Here is a 21,510-nt window from a genome sequence, read left to right on the forward strand (position 1 = left end):
GGAGAGGATCTACTCGCTCAGCGCGAGGCTGATCAGCAGATTGCTCATGAAGAGCGTCAGAGAGGAGAGCGATCAGGTGTTAGCCGCCAGGCTTTGGCGCGCTGTAGTAGGTGCAGAGAGACTGGCCATAACTCGCGTACGTGCAAGAAAGATACTCTAGGTACTGCTTAATCTATTATGTTAATATGTAGTAAAACAACTATATTGTGGTGGAACTACAGGCTTATAGAGGTGCGCAGGTTTGGTGGGGTGCGGCGCTCGCTTGCCTGCGGCGCTCGCTTGCCACATACGTTACACAAAAACATTGTAAAGTTGCAGTAAACTCAGTATGCGCTGGCGTAAGCCCCCCAACCCAAGCCCTGTCAGCCAGCCAAAATGCCAAGATATGTGCAGGTCAGCTGTGTGTGCACCGCCGCCGCCGTCCCGTTGCCAGCCGCTTTCAGCCATGAATTTGTGTGTGTGTGTGCCATGATCGTGATCGTGATCATGATCGTGATCCTTGTGCGCATGACTGACTGACTGACTGACTGATTGCCTGACGATCGCGATAGACCATGTCATGCGTGTCAGAAACTCTAAAAATCAGGATAAATGAGTGGGAAAACAGAAAAAAACTTTCTTTGATCAATGTGACGATGTGCCAATGAAGATTTTCCACGGTATTTGTTGATTATTCTGATTGGGTGGGTGGGTGGTTGGTTGGTTGGTAGATTGGGGGTGGTGTGATGAGAGAGTGGTTTTTTACTGGGAGACTGGGTGAGTAAGTGAGCAAGTTGAGTTCGTTACGATAGTTATTAACAAACGCCGTTACATGTAAGTAAGTAGCCCTTGACGCCTCAACACGCGCGGGAAAGAATTGAGGAAAAAAACGTGATTCAGATGTGGCTTTTTGATTAGTAGAGGTTATTTAATTAGCAGATAGACAGTAACCAGTAAGAACAGTAAAGGCGACACCCCTGCTGAGATGGAAAAGGGTTGAAATCATTCTTCGTATTGCTCGTCGTCGTCATTGTCGTCGTTGTTGTTGTGGTTGTTATATATAAGGTGTGTAGTAGTAGTCTATATCGCTCTGATACTTCACTAAGATACCAATGCTGCCGAAGCAAAGATGAAACGATAGGAAGGATTGAAGAGAAAGATGAGGAAGAGAATCGCAAGAAAGGGTGGGGAGGGGGTATCAAATGTCCGGCCTTTGCGTAGCGAATAACGTAGAGAAGAAGAAAAAAGAAGAGAGGAAGAAGAAATGCAAGCTGCGTCGGGTTCGTCCAGAAAAAAAAAATGTCGCAAAATCTTCATTCGTTGCGTGGTGTCAAGTCTCCACGTCAATACTGTGTGACGTGTTGCCAGATGAAATGTGTCCGTGTTTCATCAGACTTCGGCATGTTTGTTGGCCGACAATTGTAACTGCCGTTGTTGTTGTCTTACATGTTTCGCCAAGTATCACCTTGGAGTGTCTGACGTTTTGTCGGGTGAAATGCACACAAAGCCTTTGTCCACAGTTACCAGCCACCCGCTGGCTCTATCCTCCGCGTCTGTGTCTGAAAGTAGCCGTCAAACACGCTCAACTCCGGTTTGCGTGGGGCAGTGTGTTCCGAAATGTCGACCAGGGTTGCTGTTGTTGTGCCGTTGACACCCAAGGAAGCAGCTGCCTGGCCGCTGAAACCTCCCCCATCTAGACTTCGTCGTCTTCCCCCAGCTACCTTGCCACTGTTTAGGCTGGCGAGAACAAAGCTCATCTTGATCCTCTCCTTTGGTCGCGGCAAGAGCATCTTCTCAATGATGCTGAGCCATTCCGCCTCTGCTCTCAGCTGCCTCTGCTTTCTGCCTGATCCAATCAGGCCAGTCCTGAGGCTCGAGGTGGTAGCCGCGTGCAACCTATTCCGCCAGCTTGCTACTCGGTCAAGATGTGCGTGGAAAGAGGTGTCTTGCGTTGAAGCAGCTCGGTGTTGCGCGAACGCTGTTAGTGATTGGCCATGCGCCACAGTCATCATCGTGAGGAAAACACATCCTAGTGAGAATACATCTGCCATTCTCTTGCCACGTGAGTGCGAGTGAATAGCCTCCGGGGCGGCGTAGACATATGATTGGTCCTGCATGATGGTGTTCAGCTGGTCTATACGCAGCGTGTCTACCATGGTGGGACTAAATGTGTCGACACTTTGGCCAATGTCGAAAGGCGCAAAAAAGACGCGTGCTCCGTCCATCAAGATCTTGCGCGGCCGAATGTTCCGGTGGCATATCGACTGCGAGTGGAGATACTCGAGTGCAGAAGACAGATCCTGCATCCAGTCCACGAGCAGTTTCGACCGGTTTGGGTCGGTTCCAGGAAGCGCGAGGAAGTCGTCCAGGCTGTACTGTGCCTTTTCCGTCAGAACCCCGACGTGGTTTGGCTGAGCATATGAACAGAGAATTTTGGCAATGTTCTTGTGCTCGTACTGTCTGTATCTGATAATCTGCTCCAGTAGTGCAACTTTTTGGGCAGGGCGAGCGATGACGAAGCGCTTTCGTACCAGGACACGGTCATCAATGTTGCCGAGCATCCGAATTCTATCCACGCTCTTTTCAGAGTTGCGTGATGATCGGATTAGGCTGATATGCTGTAGTGGTAGCGTTTCCCTCGCCGTGAAGTCGACATGGCCACCGTTTAGTGGTAGTTCCTTGGATGTAGCACGCCACTGCTCCTCAACAACCTTGCGGGCATTTGCTACGATGCCCTGTAGACGGTCTTCAGGAAACGGCAAGCTCTCATCTCTGAGGTCGAAAAAGGACGCCTGGCGCCACGAGGCTACGTCGTCGCATACGAACAAAAGTATCGCAAGCCTTGGGTTTGACAGAGTCCACTGCCAGATCTTCTTCACGAGTCCGGCATCCCACCCTTGCTTTCGAACAAGTTCATAGAACCAACCAGACAGGGATTGGCCCTGGGAAGACAGAATCGACGTGTTGATGAAGCCATTCACCAACGGCACTAGCGGAGGAGCCGGCTGGCGGTATGGATTCGGCGAGCCAGGATAGTCACCGTTTCTAAATGTCTCCCCGGATGCCGAGGGAGGCGGCGACAAAGGCGCAAACCCTGCCACGGCATTGATGACTCGAATTGGCTGTGGGGCGAGGGGCGTCGTTGAACGGCTGTATTGTGGGGTATTGTCTGGGCTGCTTTGGGGCGACGAGGAATCTGTGGATTTGTTCGAGTACAGCGAAGAGGGACTGGTCATGACATTGGACCACGGGTTGTTGTTCATCTTTGTGGGCGTGGTACTCCGACTGGTGGCAGATGAGACGGACGAGGTAGCTGGAGACGAAGCTCCGCGGGTGTTGTACCACTGGTCCTCGTGAAGATTGACCATGGAAATTGTGTGCTGCAGACCATGCTGGGGTTTAGGGTACTCCATGGCAGGCGTGCGCCATGGAGAGTTTGAAGCGTGTTGCATTATTCCTGTGTTTGGGGTACGCTGGGGTCGGGACAAGGGACGCGTAGCTGACTGGGTGAGGTGCAGTCGGCGGGTCGTGATATAACCGCCAGTGATGGGATGGCAGTAACGAGTGTCGAGTCGAGTCCAGGGCGTGCAACGCTGCAACAAAAAAAAGGGGGACGTCAAAAAGCAAACAGCACGCAGCGGGCACTCGGGTGGTGAAGAGGGCGAGAAACTGGGTTGAAGAGAACTTGGGACCAGGAGCCCCAGTCGGCACAAGAAGTACAGCGGCACCTTTCGGGCAGCATCGACCTTGTCTGACACGGATAGGGCAGAGTAAGGCTGGCCTCAGCACGGGTCTAGAGGCTTTGATGTGCTGGCAGACTTGCTGCCCGCATTTCCTAACGCATTAGTGGAGGGCGACACTATATGGCTTCCTTCGGTGGGTGTACGTGTTGGGCGAATGCACGCTGGGCACGAGCGCAACCCATGCGGGTTAGTTGTATGCAGGCGAACGTGGCCGCCTCAGAGTCGCCTTTGCGGGCAGAGACACACAATATGCATACGTTCGCAGCCATGGCTTCCCGTATGGTGCCAGATCATCCGGCGTGCTGATACTGGCTGGCGTGGAGCGCGCGCGATCCGTTCCGACGGCAGCAGAGGCTGTGAGCGGTGTGTGCCTGAGCAATGTCGTGTATCTGTGTATGTAGCATGTAGTATGGATGGGTGGATGGGTATGCGCCCTGGTTGTGCACGGCACAAAGCGCGCACCCGAGAGATAGTCGATGGATGGACGACCGGGCTAGCACGACGGTTCCTCGGACATGGACTCACAGCTGGTATTCGCTGTGGGGATGGCGCCGACACGTTGCTGGCTGCCATGGTTCGTCTGCCGAGGGGACCTGGCATGGAATTTTGCACGGCGTTTCGTGTCACGCGGCTCACCGTCTCTTGTGGGCGGCGCGGCGCGGGAACAACAAAAGCCCGCGTGGCTGACGACAGTCGCTTAGTAATAATGGGGGGCGTCGTGCGCATGGCCGTGGCAGTGGAGCGAATTCGTCGTACGCGGTCCTGAGGGGCAATGCGCCTGAGGCCAGGGCATCGGCAGCATCATCATCATCATCGTCGTCGTCGTCGTCGTCGCCCTGACAGCCCCAGGTGACAGCGGCTGCTCCCTTTGTCAACTGTGTGCTGCCGTCAGCTGGTGCCGAGGGTGGTGCTGGGACGCAGTTCATGCGAGATGGTTCAGGGCGCGCACAATGCCGTGCAGAGGTTGCAAAAGAGGTGAGAGTCGGGCATGCAATACGCTGTGGCGACCAGAGGGTGAAACCGCGCAGTCGGGAAGGCGCGGCGCAAACGACGCCCATTGGCCGGCGCCGCGGCGTCACGTGAGCGGGTAGCGACAGGCTGAAGCGCCGCTAGTTTGAGCCTCGCTGCCCAGAAGCAGACCTCAACACCAATTGTCTCAAGGAGTCCTGTCTTCTCATGCCAACGCCAACTCCACTCTCCACAGGCCCCATCGCCTGCCCGCGGCTTGGTTGGCCCTCGCCCAATGCGGCTCCCACGCCCCAATTTGGGCCCGCGTCCGCATCATCGCATGGCATCGTCTTGTGCCACCCGTCACAGCTTCACGCAGACCCCGTCTCAACTCCGTTATACGAGCTTCAGTCCGGCTTGGTGCTGCTTTGCAAGTCTGGCGCCCGCCCTAGTCACGCCATTACAAGCTCACTGCCGCCCGAGCCACACGCGGCCGTCATTCCCAGCGCTGTGTTTCTTCATGCCCACCGTTCCCGCACCCCTAATTTTTACATTGCTAATGATACTGCCAATGCCCGTTTCCGTTGCGTCGTGAGAAACTTTTGTATTGTCGTTCTTTTTTTCTTCTCTTCTCTACGCCACTCCTTTCTGCAACATCGCTGCTGGGCAGCCCGGCCATCTACACACTACCGACTTTAATATTTTCCCCTCGACTAATACCCTAGCCATCCATCATGCTGTTCAAAGCCGCCCTGGTTGGCACCCTACTTGCTGCTGGCCATGCAACTGCTTTGAAAGGACGTCACGTCAACGCCCTTCTCCAGCCGGGCCAGGACGTCGAGGAGGTCCTGCGACGCGACGCCGAACTCATGGCCACTCTGACGCAACGACAAGACGCAAACTCTGCCGATACGGCACCGCTAGCATCACTGACACCGGCGAGTGGTGACGCGACAAACGCAGATCAAGCAAAATGGGAGGAGCAGACAAGCAAGGCGTGCAAAGCCGCGCTGGGCAATCTCAACGGCCAGGCCTCAAATCCCAGTGGGATCGCCGTGTGCTATAATCTTCCTTTTCTTGACAAGACAACTGGTGTCTTCCAGGCCGAGCTTCGAATGTATAATATCTCAGCTCCCATTGCCCCATGGGTTGGCGTCACTGCCGCCGATGTCAGCATGACACTATCCTACCTTGGTGCAACTGTGCAGGCCATGCAAGGAAACTTTTCAAAGCGAGCTGTTGGCTCCATAGTCGCCGAGAGCCAGATTGTCGAGAGGCAGCAGAAGACCATGATGACAGAACTCAAGGTTCTCATGTATGTGGGCAGGATCAACTCCAACCTTATAGGCTCCGCCATGACTGAGTAAGTAATATGAATTTGCGCCAAATCACAGCTGCTAACACTACACTCAGGGCATCTCTCCAGCCTCTTCTGGTCCCGCAAATCGACCTCGCTGCCAAGAACCCTCGAGATGGCAAGGAGGTCGAGACGACGCTGTCATCTCAGGAAGCCTCTTTCGTCAACGGCATCTTCTCCAGGGCTGGCACCGCCCCTACCAATGCCGATCCCCAAGCCGCCGCCTCCGCCTCCGCTGCCGTCATCTCTGCCCAGCCATTTGTGGTTCCGGGACAAACCTTTGGCGTCTTCCCCACCGGTCTCATCATCACTTCGATATGGGCCTTCTTCTTCTGCGTCGCCGTCGGCTTCGGTACTTATGGCCGAATCCAATACCGCGACCAATACAGGAGGCGCGTAAGAGCCGAGATGGCTCGTGGTGTCCGTACAATCTAATCTACCACGCCATAGTCCTTGATCCGTCCGCCATCCTCCTCCCCACCTAAATTGCTTTCTGTCTTGTTTTTTTTTTACATCTATCCTCGCTTTATCTCCCCGTGCTAGAATCGCCAGGTTTCCACGCTACCACGAAGACTTACATTCGCTTGTATACCCAGTCGTATCAATTTCTTCTCTTCTCATTTCTCTTTTTCTATGACCCTATTGTATATAATTCTGGTAAAAAAGAGGCGGTATTTGGTTGTTGCGCAGAGAGCGAGAAAGCGGGGGGGAAGCTGGGCTTTTTCTTTATATTTCTTAATTTGTTGCGCACGCCCCATACTCCTACTACTCCTACCAAAAACCCCACCACCACCACCACCTCCTCCTCCTCCTTTCGAAAGCACCCAGGGTACAAATGCGAGTTTCTGCTGGCAGCGCCAAAGCACACTCTGCTAGAGAGAGAGAGGGAGAGAGAACGCGAGACACAAGAGAGATAGAGAAAAATTACGATACAGATAGCTTCCTAAAACAATGTAAAATTCAGTATCTCCGATAGAACCGTCCTTGCTCATTTTACTTGGTGCCTTGTTATGTGCCTTGCCTTGTCCTTGTCTCACCCTCCGGTCTTGTCTGAGGGGGGGGGGAGGGATGCCTGCGCCACACACGGGGTAACAAAAAGTCAAGTGTTACCACTCAAGCGCCTCAGTTGCGGCTGGGGTATTTGTAAGTGGGATGGATTTGCAACCCTGGGGCTTACAATCAGGCCACTTTTTTTTCTCCCTTGTTCTGCATTTCCCTCACGCATGCTCCCCTTTTTCTCACTCTCACGTCTTGCGTTCTTTGCATTGCTCCGGGTCGCCGGACTTGCCCGTGTCTCACCAGCTCATGCTGATGAACGGTGCTAGATGTTGTAATTAAAAAATTCAGCTTAGTATTATTGCTCGATGTTAGCTAAGGATTTGGGTTCCCCCGCCAAGTGCACTTATTTCCCTAGTGAAGCACCCAGCCCAAGCAACTCTTATTTAGTACCCAGCGCTATTGTATAAAAAACAAGCTTTTGGCGCAGGAACCAAAGCTTAAATTACTTTGCAACCCCTTCCTTGGCTAGGAACCTGGTCAATCTTCTTTTTTTCTGGGGGAAATGAAAGGTTGCTATTTGGTACAGATTTGGTCGTTTCGGATAAAGAAGTTGGGTTTGGGGGTTTTGGAGTCGCCCCGTCGTCTCTGCTTGTTTTTTTGAAGCTATTTATGGGAAGGGCTAGAGGACGCGTAGGTGTTGTTGATATGGGGGTGTAGGGCCTGGATGGCGGGGGAAGTTGGTGGTGGAATTGGGGTGAGTGGTTGTTTGGGAATGCATGTCGTAAATGGATGCTTGGTGTTGTGTCTCAGGTAAGGCACCTCATGAACGCTGCCAGTACCAGCTGCTCAGCGAATTTCCTGAGCCTCCACAGAGGTTTGTGAGTAAGTTGCTATGGATGCACGACTTTTTCTTGGTCACTGTATTGATCAGAAACCCGTCTGAAAGCAGTGTTTCTGCTCAAGTGTGCGTGGGCTTATGGTGATCAAGTTCCTTCCATGTGATCTTGCTTTCAATCATTGCACAATCGCAGCTGCATACTTATTATTTTCTTGTGAATTCTTGGCAACGACATGACAAGTGAGTGCGTGCATGGTGACAGTCATTGGTATCCCTGTACGAGTAGATGAACTTGATATTGCTTACCCCAGCCGGTTCCCGCTGTTATGGCCTTGCCTGATGGGGCATAGCGCATTGACGGGGGTGTGTACTTAGCGTAGGATGGTCACTACTATGATTACTACTATATTATACTATTTTGACCATGACTTTCATGCTCCTATTTCGGGTCATGTTTTGTGTCACAGCATGCACCGTACGAATGAAGGCTGAAGTAAGAGCCATGAATCGGTACCTGTGACAGCTATTCTCGCAACCCCGATAAATATCCAGTTGAAGTTTGATCGGGATAATAGCGGGAATGAAATGGGACTAGTGCTCTTCGGATGGATGGACACATCTATTCCTCGTCCACTAAGTAAGAGCGTCATCCGAACAACTGATCAGTTCCCAAAGAGTGATTGCCACAAAGACATCCCCCACTCATCTACTATTCACCTACCCAGTAGCCGCCGAAATCGTACTAAATGTCTTGGCTGAATCTTTCTCCCGGTCGTTTGCACAACGCTGTACGACCTTGACTATCCACTTCGTCGCTTGTAAGGCAAACACCCACCCACCCACACATTCTTCTTATTCCAAGCTCTCCTTCACATCAGCCCGAGATATCCATTGCCATTGCCACTACTCCCACGCCCATATCAGATACAGAAAAGAAAGAAAAACCCCCCAGGAAAATCAACACTGGAACGTGCCGTGCTAGCCATGAACCTTCTCACACACGCTCTGAATCTACTCATCAGCGCCATACTTCTCGCATCCGTCCTCGCCTCTCTCAACCCCTCTTCTCCCGCGCTCAAGTTGAACCTTTCTCCGCGCGACATGCTCTGCGAGATATGCATTGAGCGCTACGATTTCTGCGTCGAGGTAAGGTGTTTCTCCTGCCGTCTTTGAACCAAGGCTAACGAGTCGCGTGTTACAGAACGGACATACAAAGGGCCAAGCGGGATGCAAAGAGACGTGTGCAGAGCATGTGTGCCATGTACAGCGTAGACGCGGTGTTGAGGTACGTTGTTCCAAAGTCTCTTATTCCACTTTTTACTACGTATTTCCCTGCTAACGCGGTCTTTTGGGAGGTCTTTACAGTGCAGCAAGTGTGGCGATGCATTTGCAGTTTGTGGCGAGACATCGAGGTATGACGTTTAGAGCTGGAGAATTGCGTGTAAGAACAAGAACTAGGTGTGCGGTACGGGTTGGATAGTCAAGACTGGTTTGCGTTGGGCGGGGGGATATTGATTCGAAAAAGGGAGAGTAGTAGTAGAAGATTGGATGAGGGAAACTTGTAGCTTTTCACTGTAGTAGAGAAGGCTTAGAAACACGATACGTGCCCACCATCCAACGTATATAGTCCCAATGTACCCGCACAAACATCCACAAAAAAGCTTCCGTTAATTCCCAAATGTTTGTCTACGTCAAACAAGCTCCTTTTCTTCACGAGCCATAAACAAATACAGCTCAAAGCCTCCCCTTCACACCCGCCCACTCGCCACTCTCCACCCTTGCACACATTTCCTTGAGCGTGTGTGCCGCCCACTCGAAATCGCGCATGTCAAGGTAAACCTGGCCGCTGAGGCGCGTCCACCACTTCCCAGCATACCAATACACCATGATGAATGTATTGTACTGTTCACTGCTCAACTTCTTCATCCAATCCCTGACTTTGAGCCCCGCGTCGTCGGGATCAATGCCAGCGAGCCTGGCTGTCGCATGGACTTTTTCCAGGGAAATTGGGAGCAGCACGTTGGAGAGACAGCATTGGCCGAGGGTGCGAGTACGGTTTTCCAGCACATGAGTGCCCAGGACTGATGCGACGTGCTGGCCGGCTGCTTGTGCGAGTGTGGTGCAGTACGAGCGGATGACGGCTTCGCCGCCAAGAGACTCGCGCCATTTCAGTGCTGTGGGGACGCACAAGTACGGGCTGGAGTCTATGGTACCTACGAACTCGAAGTTTGCGACAAATTCTGGCTTCTCGCTGGATGCAGCGGTACCAGCAGTCTGCTGCTCCGACGTATTCTGCTCAGCGCCTGTCTGCTGGCTGCGATTGTGATACACGGGCTTGGAAAAGGGCGAGACGAACTTCCCGTTTTTGGGCGTGAAGCCATGCGAGGTGGGGAGCGTGCTGCGGATGAGATGCTGGGCACGGTGTGCGACGTGGAAGATTGCCGTGCCGCGGGGGACATGGAGCCACTTGTGGCAGTTGCTGACGAAGAAGTCCGGGTCCAGAGTACCCAGGTCGATTTCGACGTGGCCAACGCCGTGGGCGCCATCGATGCAGCTCAGGATGCCCAGTTCCTTGCTTTTGGCCGTCAGACGCTCAAACGGCAGGCGGATGCCCGGCATGCTGACTACGGTGTCGAAGATTGCGATTTTGACTTTTCCGCCTTTGGCCTCGACGTCTCGGACCTTACTTTCGAACTGCTCGACGAGCCAGTCGTCTTCGAAAGGGAGGGCGTACTCGACCTTTACGGACTGCGCGGGCGTGGTCTCGGTAATGTACGAGACGGTTCGCTCGCAGGCACCGTAGATGTTACTGAAGATGAGGATGTGGTCTTCTGGGGTGAAGACGAGGTTGCGCAGGACAATGTTTACACCCGTGGTGGCGTTGGGGACGAAGACCAGCGTGGAAGACGGCGTGTTGAGTAGCTTGGCCATGGCTTCCCGGGCTTCATCAAGGTACCGGGGGTAGTCGTAGAGAATGAACTTGTCGGGCTGCGCTTCTGAAGCATCCTGAAAGGCTCGCAGTCTATCACGGACAGGACGCGGGTAAGTGCCAAAGGAGCCTGGGTTTGTCAATACACATGTCGATAAGGGAATTTTGACACGGCAACATAGCTCGACATACCGTGATTCAAGCCGATGTATCCTTTGTCGAAAAGAAACTCTTTTTCTTGGAGTTCCTTTCCAAACTCAATGCCATCTTTCGTCTTAATATCCGGGACTCCGTACTTTGAGTTTGACGTCATGATTTCGGGCGCAGTGTGGCGGATAGTGCTTATGATGGCAAAACAAGTGCCGTATCTTGACAGCTATATATACAGCGAGAAGAGCTGGGTCTGCTGGGCTATGACTGTTACCTCTGCCGTCGTGTTCGGTTGTAATGCATACTAGGCGTGCAGCACGCCCTGCATGTCAAGGAAGGCAGGAATTGACCAATCGGCAATGCTGGCGGCTAGTGGCGGATTTTTAATTCGACCACTAGTCATTTCACTGTCCAGCCCTTCCTTTCGAGCCTTGGCCGAGAATTTGCTTACATAAATCCATTGCTGAATGCACAACGAGGTTGAATAGGCAGTTGGATCATTTCCGGTAGCAGTTGCATGTCGTACGAGAACATGAAGGCCATCAGGTTCTGTTAGCCTTGGCGAGCGAAGCGTAACCAATACCGTCGACAGGCCATGACTGGGCATAAGTGGGTCGCTGGCTTACATATGCACCCCTTCTCTTATCCGTGTTCACACCACCACTTGTTCCGACTCCAGACTAGAGTTTTCCGTGATTGGGAAAGAAGGATAAACGGCAAGGCGTCCCCCAGCAACAGGTCGTCGAGCTAAACTTCAATTCCGACTAGACACAACAATTAGCGTAAAGCAACTCTAACCATGCATCCACTCCTCTCTCCTCCACACATTGACGTTCTCGTCATTGGCAGCGGTAATGCAGGATTCTCAGCAGCCATTGCCGCCGCCGAAGCCGGCGCCCACCGCGTTGTTCTGATCGAAAAGGCGTCGGAGGAGTGGGCTGGAGGGAACAGCTACTTCACCGCGGGCGCGTTTCGAACTGTCCACAACGGTCTTGAAGACCTACTGCCCATTGTCGGCAATGTCGATGCCGAGACAGCAAACCTCATCGACATGGAGCCCTATACCAAGGCCGATTTCTCCAAAGACATGCATCGTGTGTGCTCCGGTCGCTCGGATGCCGCGCTGAGTCGCATCCTGATCGATGACTCCAACAATGCTGTCAAGTGGCTAGCGAAAAATGGAGTCAGATACCAACTTTCTTTCAACCGCCAAGCCTACAAAGTCAATGGCCGATTCAAGTTTTGGGGCGGCATGGCGCTTATGACTCAGGACGGGGGTAAAGGATTGATTGCAGATCATCAGGCTGCCGCTCGACGACACGGAGTCGAGGTCTACTACTCTGTACCCGCCAAACACCTCGTAACGTCTTCATCGGGTGCTGTGGCAGGAGTGGTGGTTGAGTGCGACGGCGTAGACGCACGCATTGCTGCCAGCGCCGTTATCCTTGCAGCAGGAGGCTTTGAAGCAAATCCACGTATGCGTTCCCAGTTTCTGGGCCCCAATTGGGATATAGCACGCGTTCGCGGCACACCCTTCAACACTGGCGAGATGCTCGAATACGCCATCCGCGACGCAAATGCTAAGCAAGCTGGAAATTGGTCGGGCTGCCACTCTACCTGCTGGGACGCCAATGCACCTGCTAATAGCGGCGATCGCGAGGTATCCAACGAGTTTACCAAGTCCGGGTATCCGCTCGGTCTCATGATTAACATCAATGGCGAAAGGTTTGTTGATGAAGGCGTCGATATGCGTAATTATACCTATGCAAAGTTTGGACGCGCCATTCACGAGCAGCCGGATGGTGTGGCGTTCCAGGTGTGGGACCAACGCACGATATCGTGGCTACGCGATGAAGAGTATAGAGATGGACGTGTTCAGAAGACTCGGGGCAATACGTTGGAAGAATTGGCTCAGAAGCTTGCGGAGAATTCTGGGCTCGCCGCTGCCCAGCGCTTCGTCGAGACGGTGCAACAGTACAACGAAGCTGTTTATGCATTTCAGGCCGAGGCCCCAGATAAGAAGTGGGATCCAGCGGTCAAAGACGGCCTTTCAACACAGTCTTCCACTAACAAGTTAGCTCTAGCAAAGTCCAACTGGGCCCTGCCGCTCGACAAAGAGCCCTTTATGGCCGTCAAAGTGTGCTGTGGCGTCACCTTTACATTCGGCGGACTGGCTGTGAATCCAGAGACTGCTGCTGTCATTTCCAATTCTGGCAGAGAGGTTGGTGGTCTGTTCTGCGTCGGTGAGATGCTTGGAGGACTATTCTACGGCAACTACCCCGGTGGCAGCGGGTTGACGTCTGGTGCAGTCTTTGGTCGGAGGGCTGGAACTGCGGCGGCGGGTTTGGCTGCAACCATGCCATCGGGGTCGCAACCATCCGTTTCCGCTGTCTAGTATTGCCTAGTATGAAGGAGCAGGGAGAAAGGAAGCGAATTGATGGATTGTTGGGTACCCTGAATTCTTGGTTATTGCAGTAATCCTCTGGCTAGCCTTTCCGAGCACGTCTTGTAACCCGCCGGCGCCGCTAGCATTCAGAGCGTCTCACAAGAAGTGTGGATCGACTCAAATCTGCATTTCCACCCTGAGACGGTCTGCCGCGACTTTGGCAGCAGTTTCTTCCCATCTCGTAGCTCTCAAATAGACACTTGATAGCACTGTCCTTTGCTTGGTTCAACTTCCTGCAAAGGCGGCTTCATGTACCCTGCCTCCTTGAGACCAACCTCGTCGGAAATAGCTGGATTGCTCCGACTCGGATATTTTCAAAATAATATCTATTCATCGACAAAAACGCCGTGGCCCGGTTTGCTGCGAAGCTGTCATGGCCAGTATGCATCCGGGTATTAATAGTTCCAACGCCGTGCCCAAGATCAAGTCGATCATTCACCGCTTTCTCGTTCGCTTGGGCGCCGGCTTTGGCTTTGCGCGATTGGTCCTCCGGGTGGTTGGGGCGCTGTCTTCTTCCGACTCGACACTAGATTCATCTTCGTCATCATCTTCATCCTCTTCTTCAGCAGACTCAGATACGGTACTCTGAGGCTTGGTATTCTTGGTCGCATTGGGCCCAGGCCTAGCAGCCTTTCCGTTCTTTGCAGCCCGGGCCGCCCTTGTTCCCTTTGTGTTCCTGGGCGTGGGGGTAGCCTCTGCGACGCTCTCGGTCTTTTGCGAGCGCACGCCATCGGGGAGGTCCTTGAGCAGACCAATGCCGGGCGCGTAGAGGTCCTTGTACTCTTCGGCGGGAATCATGGGCGGCGACGAAGCAGCGGCCGAGTCTTCGCGGTGGAAGCGCTTCTGCCACATCATCTCGCCATAGTCGTCCTCGGGCAGTTCGAATTCGGGAAGGTTGGCGGCGTCTTCGGGGTCGAGCGGGTCAGGCTCTTCGGCAAAGGCAAACTCGTTCTCGCGGGTATCCAGCGCGTCGAGGTCGTACCATTGCGAGAGCTTCTTCCATATGCCGGGAATGCGCGTGTGGGGGACATGTTCGCCCGCGAAGCCGTGAGAGCGCATATCGGTATGGATACTAATCATCCGAAAGTGCTTGTGCAGGCCTGGTAGGGTTAGTTTGGCGTGTTTCAATGGGGAAACATGTAGCGCGGACGTGCCTGTGGGCTTCCACTTCATCATGCTCTTGAGCAGCTGTGTCTCCTGCTCGTCGACCCACGGATCGCTGAGGAGCTCATCCTGCGACTGCACGGCGCTCGAGTCCTGGGGCGTCTTTGGCTGCGTGTCGCCGAGCGGCGTTGAGGCAGCGCTGGCCTTTGCCTTCTTACGGGGCGGCATTGCGGGGGGTGAATTGGGCGGCGCGTGCGTGTCGTGGGGAAGAAGAGGCGTTGGTCGCGAGGAAGCGTGAGGGAAAGGCGCAGGGGTTCGCGTAGGGCTGAGGCGCCGCCACTCCTTTGGCGCGTCATACCCCTCCCTCCCCTCCCACTGCTACTCGCCGCCGCCGCCGCCATGGATGCGCCGGGTTCGATTCACAATGTCTTCAGTACCGATCGCCTGTGGGAAAAGCCGTCCTTTTTTGACCCCCGCGAGGCCCACGAACAGTCGCTTTTCCCGCCGCTGCAGCTAGATAGTGAGCCGTCGCGTCTCCCCCGCGAAAAAAACGTGGACGCGTCTTGTTGACCTGCCCTCTTAGTCGCCGCCATCCGATTCGACCACCCCTATGCCCACAAACATGACCTCGACCGCGAACTGCGACTGCCCGACCTCGAGACGTTCGAGTTTGGGCCGCTGCCTGAGCTGGATAGTCTGGATGAATCCAGCGTTTCCATTGAGCCTCCGCCCCTAGAGCCCGACGAAGACGTGTGGCAGGCCGCCCTCGACCAGGGACCCGCAGACAAGGACGTCTTGTTCTACACGTGGGAATCGTTCGAAAAGAGAGAGCATGTCCAGACCCCGTCGCCATATGTGTCCGAGCATGGAGCTGAAGCATTCGACGCTACACTGGCATGTGATCACGAGAAGCGCAGTGCCGGCAGGATACTCAAGGCAGACATTCTCCTGCAGTCGCTCTGGAACCTCGGCCTGGGCCGCACCTCTATCCTCTTTCGCTTCAACCCTAAACTGAAATCCTTTGAGCCTGCTGTCCTAGAAGGGCGAGCTTCGGGGTTGAGTCTGCAGGCTGCCCAGAGTCTCATCACTCATTTCACCCACACTGGCAACACGTTTCTCTACTTGCGATCCTTTGCCGAGCGCACCTTTGCATCAGCCACATCTATACCTGCCAGAGTTGCCCTGGCTACGTCTGTATCAAGCATTCTCGCCAGCCTCGAGGATGCTCTGGGAAAACAAACTTCCAACATCAGGTCCCTGATCCAGCTGCAGCACCGGTTCGCCAGGCCGCGCAGTATCCTCGTCCATGTTGCCCGTATGGTCGATGCTGTCAAGCACGCAAAAACCAACGAGCAACTGTCTTCCATCATGCACCACCGTCTGTTAGAGATTGAAGAAGGCGACAGTCAAATCCGTCAACTATCATGTCAATTACTCTGTCAAGTAGCCCAGCCCAGTCTCGAACTGCTTGGCGAATGGATGGGCATACGAAAAGAGCAAGCAGCCTTGCCCATCTGGCAACGCGACAGCTTCGTAACACTCGAAGATCCTTCTGTTGATCCAGCAGCCATTGAATTTGCGTATAGATCGGAAATGATGCCGAGGTTCATCTCTCCCGAAGACGGCAATACCATATTTGAGACTGGAAACAGTCTGCGCTTTCTCAAGACACTACATCCACATCACCCGCTGGCTCGCTTAGATGGGCTGGCTGTCCAGCCTCCGGATATGGAGTGGGGGTTTCAGTGGCAGGACATTGACAAACTAGCATTAAAAGCAAAGGCCTACGAGGAGAGGCTCAGGCAAGCGCTGCTGGCCTTTAGTGAAGGACAGGACAGTGTTATAGACCCCTCGTACTTGTATGCACCTGAGCCTGCAGCAGAGGTTCCTACTAAAGCCCAAGAGCTCGATCGGTACTTTGAAGACTCTATCCAAAAGATGGACGCCTCGCCAGAATGGTCTTCTGAAACACTGCCTGATGAGTTGCAGCTCCTCATGGAAAGCATACTCAAGAAGAAAGGCGAAGAAGATGACATGACTTCCAACAAGTTTTCGCCGCCCATGTCTCTAGCCTCAACTCTGTCCTTTCGACCGCTAATCACAGCACAAGCAAAGCTGGTCAACGCGGCCACAGTCCGTCTGTTCTTCCGCTCTCACCAACTGCGTCTCCACTTATCATTACAACGGCAATACCACCTCCTTGGTGACGGTGTCTTCTCGTCACTGCTAGCGACTGCCCTCTTCGACCCAAATCGTGAAAGTGCCGAACGACACAAAGGAAGGATGCGCAGTGGAGTGCACATGGGCTTGCAGTTGGGCTCTCGCAAGTCGTGGCCGCCGGCGAGCTCAGAACTCCGGCTGGCACTGAGAGGAGTTCTTAGTGAGAGCTACTACTCTTCGGCACTCTTTCAATCCACCCAAAAGGACGGGGAGACATTCTCGCCCAAGACACACTTGCATAATCGAGACAACGACGAACTCCCAGGCCAGCTCAACTTTGCCATCCGCAATCTCACTGAAGCCGAGCAAGAGAAGGTCATGGACCCTGATGCTCTGCATGCGCTGGACTTTCTACGACTGCAGTATGTAGCACCGCCTCCGTTAAATCTTGTCATCACTACCGCCGCACTGGACAAATACGACTTCATCTTCAAGTTTTTGCTGCGACTATTACGAATACTCTTTGTAGTTTCTCATCTACCCCGCGAATACCCTGATCCGGATTCTCGACACTTAAGGATGGAAGCATATCACTTTGTGATCACGCTGACCAACTACGTGTTTCAAACTGGCATTGCCGAGCCCTGGAATGAATACGACTCGTTTGTCTCAAAGTTCGAATCACGTCTTGACCAAGAAGATATTGTCGGCGAACTGGGCGTGCGCGTAACAGAAGGCGTAGCCTCCTTGCGTGATGCGCACGAGAGGTGTCTTGACAGCATCCTGTTTGCGCTTCTGCTCCGCAAACGCCAACGCAAGGTCATGGCGCTTGTGGAAGAGATTTTCGACCACATTCTCCTCTTCGCCAAGATGCAGACTGCGAAAACAAAGAACAACGAAGAAACTGTCAAGGCACTCTACGCAACGCTAAGGGGCAAGATACGTGTCTTCTTGAGTGTGTGCCGTGGTTTGACGGGCAAGCAGGGCTACGGCAAGGGAAGAGGTACAGCGGAAGAAAACTCCATGGAACGGCTAGTTATTGCCATGGAGATGAATGGTTATTTTGCTGCGTCATGAAGTGGAAAAAGAAACGTGGTCCAAGTAGGTCTTGCCCCACAATTTTCCTACAAGCTTGAAAGCCTCCTTACCAGTGAGTCTTCCATGATCTGTGACGGAATCTACGGCACGGAACGTGTAGACCATCCCGCGCGCAGTAGCACTGAGCCTTAGGCTGCCCAATTAGTATAACGGTGATCTGCAGACATTAGGCGCATCTTCCTTTTGAAGACTAGGAGGCTGGTGGGGAACTGAGCTATTACTAGTGAACCAAGTTGCAATGCCAAAGTCAGTGTGACGTGAGGGCTAACCACGATGACTTTGAAAGTACCATGTAAACACATCAATGCTAGTAGTCGGCTTGCAGGTAGCTAGCACCATGATAATGTAAGGTGAGCCATAACAAATATGTCTGCTTGCTGAGTTACATGTGACTAGTCCTACACTCTGCATCACCCGGGGTGATGAACTATACATAAAGATTGGTTCTGACGTCTTTTTGCTTTTTCTCATCCATTTGGTTTCCGTGCCTTGTTTCTCTCCAGCCGAGTTAACCAGACTGCATCTCTAGTAGCTAATGTTGTGGTTTTGGTGTATGTCAAACTAACGAGGCTATCGTGCATTTACTTTTGGCACAGTATAAGAGGAGCTCCACCTCAGAATATTCCAAAGACATCTCACACTCATCATTTCCATCGGTCGCGAAGAGACTATCTGAGACTCCACCATCGCTATGGCTCCATACTCCTTCTTATCGCTTTCCAAAGCACTCTTGGTATCCTCAATCATTACCCAAGCCACTTCTGCAGCTATCGATGATGCGCCGACTGTAACAATCGCTTCTGGCGTGGTCATCGGCACATTCACCAAGCCCATCAATCAACCTGATTTAGCCGCCTCAGCCAACGCCTACCTAGGCATTCCCTTTGCAAAGTCACCTCCAGAGCGGTTTTCACCACCCGAGCCGGCACAGCCATGGTCTTCTCCGCTGAAAGCGCAGGCTATAAAACCAGCATGTATACAGCAGTTTTCGGGCAAGAACCGAGACAAGGTCATGGAATTGTTCAACAATCCGCTCTCTGACGCTCCCGAAGAGAGCGAGGATTGCCTGTATGTCAATGTTTACACGCCGACTGGTGTGAATTCGAGCAGTAACAAGGCTGTTATGTTTTGGATCTTTGGGGTGAGCTTATCACTGTTAGTTTGAGTTTTGGACTTTGCTAACACACGTAGGGTAACTTGGAATTCGGCACGGGTGGACTGGACTACTATGATGGGAGCTCGTTGGCTATCAACGAGGATGTGGTCGTAGTCACGTTCAACTACCGCACAAACAGTGAGTCTCTTCAGCTTCTGTTCAAATGTTGCAGTCGCTAACCGCCTGGTGCTAGTCTTTGGTTTCTCAAACTCCCCAGAGATAGCAGTAGGATCCCAGAACTCAGGCTACCTGGACCAACGCTTTGCTCTGCAGTGGGTGCAAGACAACATTGCCAGTTTCGGCGGCGACCCTACGCGCGTCATGCTATTTGGAGAATCAGCTGGCGGTGAATCAGTGAAGCAATTGCTCGCCAACCCACCCAATCCACGCCCCTTTTCCTCTGCCATTCTGCAGTCTCAGCAAGCTCTCAGTCGCAGCAACGGACTCACTAGCTACAAAAAGGTTCTCGCAAAGTTCAATTGCAACGACATCGCCTGCCTCCGTCTTGTTCCCGCCACCGAGATAAAAACTTACATTGAATCCGAATCCCTCAGCTTCCCCCCGGTAAACGGCGACGGCACATCCGTCCGCGACGTCCGCCCCAGCATTCTCACCCGCAAATGGGCGCGTGTACCCACCCTCTTCGGCACCACGCTCAACGAAGCCCGCATCTTCCTCGCGGTCCAAGGCCTCAACACGCGCACCAGCAACAGCACTGCCCTCGCCATCGCCTTCGAGCAACTCAACCTCTCTGCCAACTCGACTGCCCACAACAACATTTTCTCCATCTACGCCACAAACGGCATTACGAATCCCTACGAACTCGCAGACCGCATCCTCACAGACGCAACCTTCACATGCACTACCTCCGCCCTCAGCAATTTCCTCGCCCTAAACACATACACCACGTACCGCTACCAGTACGCAGGCGTGTTTCCCTCCGCCAGCATCTTCGACAACGCAGGCGCGTACCACTCGAGCGAGAACATGCAGGTGTTTGGCACGTGGGCGGCTTCAAACCAGTTCGGAAATGCAACGGACCAGCAGATCAAGCTAAGTGCGTTCATGCAGCGCACGTGGGCGGCGTTTGCCAAGGATCCGCAGGCCGGTGTGGGGTGGCCGGCGGTTGGGCGTGCTTGGGGCAAGGAATTGGGTATGTTGGGAAAGGGGGAGAGTGAGGGCGTGACGGTGGAGAACAGGATGACGACGGATTCGGTCTGTGGCTTGTATCGCGGTATTGGAGAGCTTTCGGGGCTGTTTTGGTAGCGGTTACAAATAAGTATTGGCTGGTGAGTATGGCTGTTTGGCGATGTGTTTTGTAGGGAGGTTCGAAAAGGTCTTGGATTCCTTCCTGCTGCGTTAGAAGTTATAGAGTTGTATGGGTGGATTGTATCAGTGGACTATTGTGGTAATGGCAGTAAAGTCAAAATGATGCCCGACATATATTTTCAATCCTAGGAACTAGCTCGAGTCTCGAGCAACCTCGGCCATCCGGATTACCAAGCCTTGATTCTTGATTCTTGTGACTTGCTACTTCAACTCTTTCAGCTTGCTCAGCAACGAATCCATACTCTCCGCATACAAGTCAAACTTGCCAAAAACATCCGTGCAAGGATCGTGCTCTTCAAACATCAAGTATGCTGTCTTGAACCCCGCCTTCCTCGCTGCAATCAGATCCCACGCATGCGCCGCAATGAACCACCTCTCGCCCTCGTCTTTTCCCAGCCCTCGCTCCGATAAATGCTGGTTTGCCTTCTCATACACCCTGACATCTGGCTTCGCGACTTGAATCGCATCACAGCTCAACAGATGCTCAGCGTCCAGCTCAATCCCCGCGTCATGGTAGTACTTCAGCGACGTTTCCGAGCCGCCATTAGTAACGCCGTAGACATCCCATCCGGCGTCTCTCAGGCCCTCAAAACACTTCTTGAGCCCCTCTCTCGGCCCCATGCTCTTGAACGCCTTCATAACCGCCTCGACATCTTCCTCGGCAACCGCCTCAATCGGCACATCGACCACGGCGCACGCCCGGCGGAACGTCGACCTGAGAATCTGCGCAATCGGCACGTAGGACCCCGTCATGGATACATAGGTGAAGTCGCGCTGCGCCGCGTAGAACCACGAGAAAAACAGCGTCTTGGCATCCACGCTGCCGACCTGCAGTTTCTGGCCCAGACGCGCCTGGATGGCTTGGATGGGCGCGGAGAACTCAAAGCATGTGCCGATCACATCGAAGGATGCGGATTTGGTCATGGCCGAGGCTGAGAAACGGGAATCCGGATGAGGCTAGGAAGTCTGAGTGAGGTCGTGTCGTGCGATTGCAATGTGAAACGGGCGACATGGCGGGGAATGTATTTCTACTGTGCTTGAAGATCCCGTGACGTCAGATGGTCGAGATACCCGTCTTGACATCTGGATTGCGCAACTACGTAGCCTCACTCATCTCTACAGCCGGCGATTCTATATAAATAGGTCACATGATGCTCGAAACATGGCGGACCATATTCCTGAAGCGTCGCTCGGCCCCCACACGCGATGCGGGTCTGGGGGGAGCTGAAGGAGGGGTTGGTACCTAGAGGTGCTTACCCGCCAGGCCTACTTAC

General features: G+C 53.4%; 9 protein-coding genes across 9 annotated transcripts; 5 read left to right on the forward strand and 4 right to left on the reverse strand.

Annotated features, from left to right (window-relative positions):
• Positions 1-1,499: 1,499 nt before the first annotated feature.
• Positions 1,500-3,431, reverse strand: SETTUDRAFT_161458 (uncharacterized protein; the record flags this gene model as incomplete). The annotated part of the gene is made up of 1 exon (XM_008028039.1): positions 1,500-3,431. One exon carries the CDS (start codon positions 3,429-3,431, stop codon positions 1,500-1,502), a length of 1,932 nt encoding a protein of 643 aa, XP_008026230.1.
• Positions 3,432-5,404: 1,973 nt separating this feature from the next.
• On the forward strand, positions 5,405-6,737 carry SETTUDRAFT_151344 (uncharacterized protein; the record flags this gene model as incomplete). Its single annotated transcript, XM_008028040.1, has 2 exons — positions 5,405-6,033; positions 6,084-6,737. 2 exons carry the CDS (start codon positions 5,405-5,407, stop codon positions 6,460-6,462), a joined length of 1,008 nt encoding a protein of 335 aa, XP_008026231.1. The 3' UTR covers positions 6,463-6,737.
• A 2,111-nt stretch (positions 6,738-8,848) lies between these two features.
• On the forward strand, positions 8,849-9,289 carry SETTUDRAFT_39735 (uncharacterized protein; the record flags this gene model as incomplete). The annotated part of the gene is made up of 3 exons (XM_008027925.1): positions 8,849-9,010; positions 9,066-9,149; positions 9,230-9,289. The coding sequence occupies 3 exons, from the start codon at positions 8,849-8,851 to the stop codon at positions 9,287-9,289; spliced, it is 306 nt and encodes a 101-aa protein (XP_008026116.1).
• A 145-nt stretch (positions 9,290-9,434) lies between these two features.
• SETTUDRAFT_131606 (uncharacterized protein) lies at positions 9,435-11,124 on the reverse strand. The gene is made up of 2 exons (XM_008028041.1): positions 10,986-11,124; positions 9,435-10,923 (listed from the first exon to the last, which is right to left on the reverse strand). The coding sequence occupies exons 1-2, from the start codon at positions 11,104-11,106 to the stop codon at positions 9,599-9,601; spliced, it is 1,446 nt and encodes a 481-aa protein (XP_008026232.1). The 5' UTR covers positions 11,107-11,124; the 3' UTR covers positions 9,435-9,598.
• A 618-nt stretch (positions 11,125-11,742) lies between these two features.
• On the forward strand, positions 11,743-13,338 carry SETTUDRAFT_110163 (uncharacterized protein; the record flags this gene model as incomplete). The annotated part of the gene is made up of 1 exon (XM_008028042.1): positions 11,743-13,338. One exon carries the CDS (start codon positions 11,743-11,745, stop codon positions 13,336-13,338), a length of 1,596 nt encoding a protein of 531 aa, XP_008026233.1.
• Positions 13,339-13,824: 486 nt separating this feature from the next.
• Positions 13,825-14,721, reverse strand: SETTUDRAFT_110252 (uncharacterized protein; the record flags this gene model as incomplete). Its single annotated transcript, XM_008028043.1, has 1 exon — positions 13,825-14,721. One exon carries the CDS (start codon positions 14,719-14,721, stop codon positions 13,825-13,827), a length of 897 nt encoding a protein of 298 aa, XP_008026234.1.
• A 171-nt stretch (positions 14,722-14,892) lies between these two features.
• Positions 14,893-18,013, forward strand: SETTUDRAFT_151356 (uncharacterized protein; the record flags this gene model as incomplete). Its single annotated transcript, XM_008028044.1, has 2 exons — positions 14,893-15,013; positions 15,077-18,013. The coding sequence occupies 2 exons, from the start codon at positions 14,893-14,895 to the stop codon at positions 17,728-17,730; spliced, it is 2,775 nt and encodes a 924-aa protein (XP_008026235.1). The 3' UTR covers positions 17,731-18,013.
• Positions 18,014-18,286: 273 nt separating this feature from the next.
• Positions 18,287-20,173, forward strand: SETTUDRAFT_161464 (uncharacterized protein; the record flags this gene model as incomplete). The annotated part of the gene is made up of 4 exons (XM_008028045.1): positions 18,287-18,302; positions 18,519-18,892; positions 18,943-19,045; positions 19,101-20,173. 4 exons carry the CDS (start codon positions 18,287-18,289, stop codon positions 20,171-20,173), a joined length of 1,566 nt encoding a protein of 521 aa, XP_008026236.1.
• Positions 20,174-20,437: 264 nt separating this feature from the next.
• On the reverse strand, positions 20,438-21,160 carry SETTUDRAFT_161465 (uncharacterized protein; the record flags this gene model as incomplete). The annotated part of the gene is made up of 1 exon (XM_008028046.1): positions 20,438-21,160. One exon carries the CDS (start codon positions 21,158-21,160, stop codon positions 20,438-20,440), a length of 723 nt encoding a protein of 240 aa, XP_008026237.1.
• Positions 21,161-21,510: the final 350 nt, after the last annotated feature.

The sequence above is a fragment of the Exserohilum turcica genome (assembly GCF_000359705.1).
Source record: "Exserohilum turcica Et28A unplaced genomic scaffold SETTUscaffold_21, whole genome shotgun sequence".
NCBI lineage: Eukaryota > Fungi > Ascomycota > Dothideomycetes > Pleosporales > Pleosporaceae > Exserohilum > Exserohilum turcicum.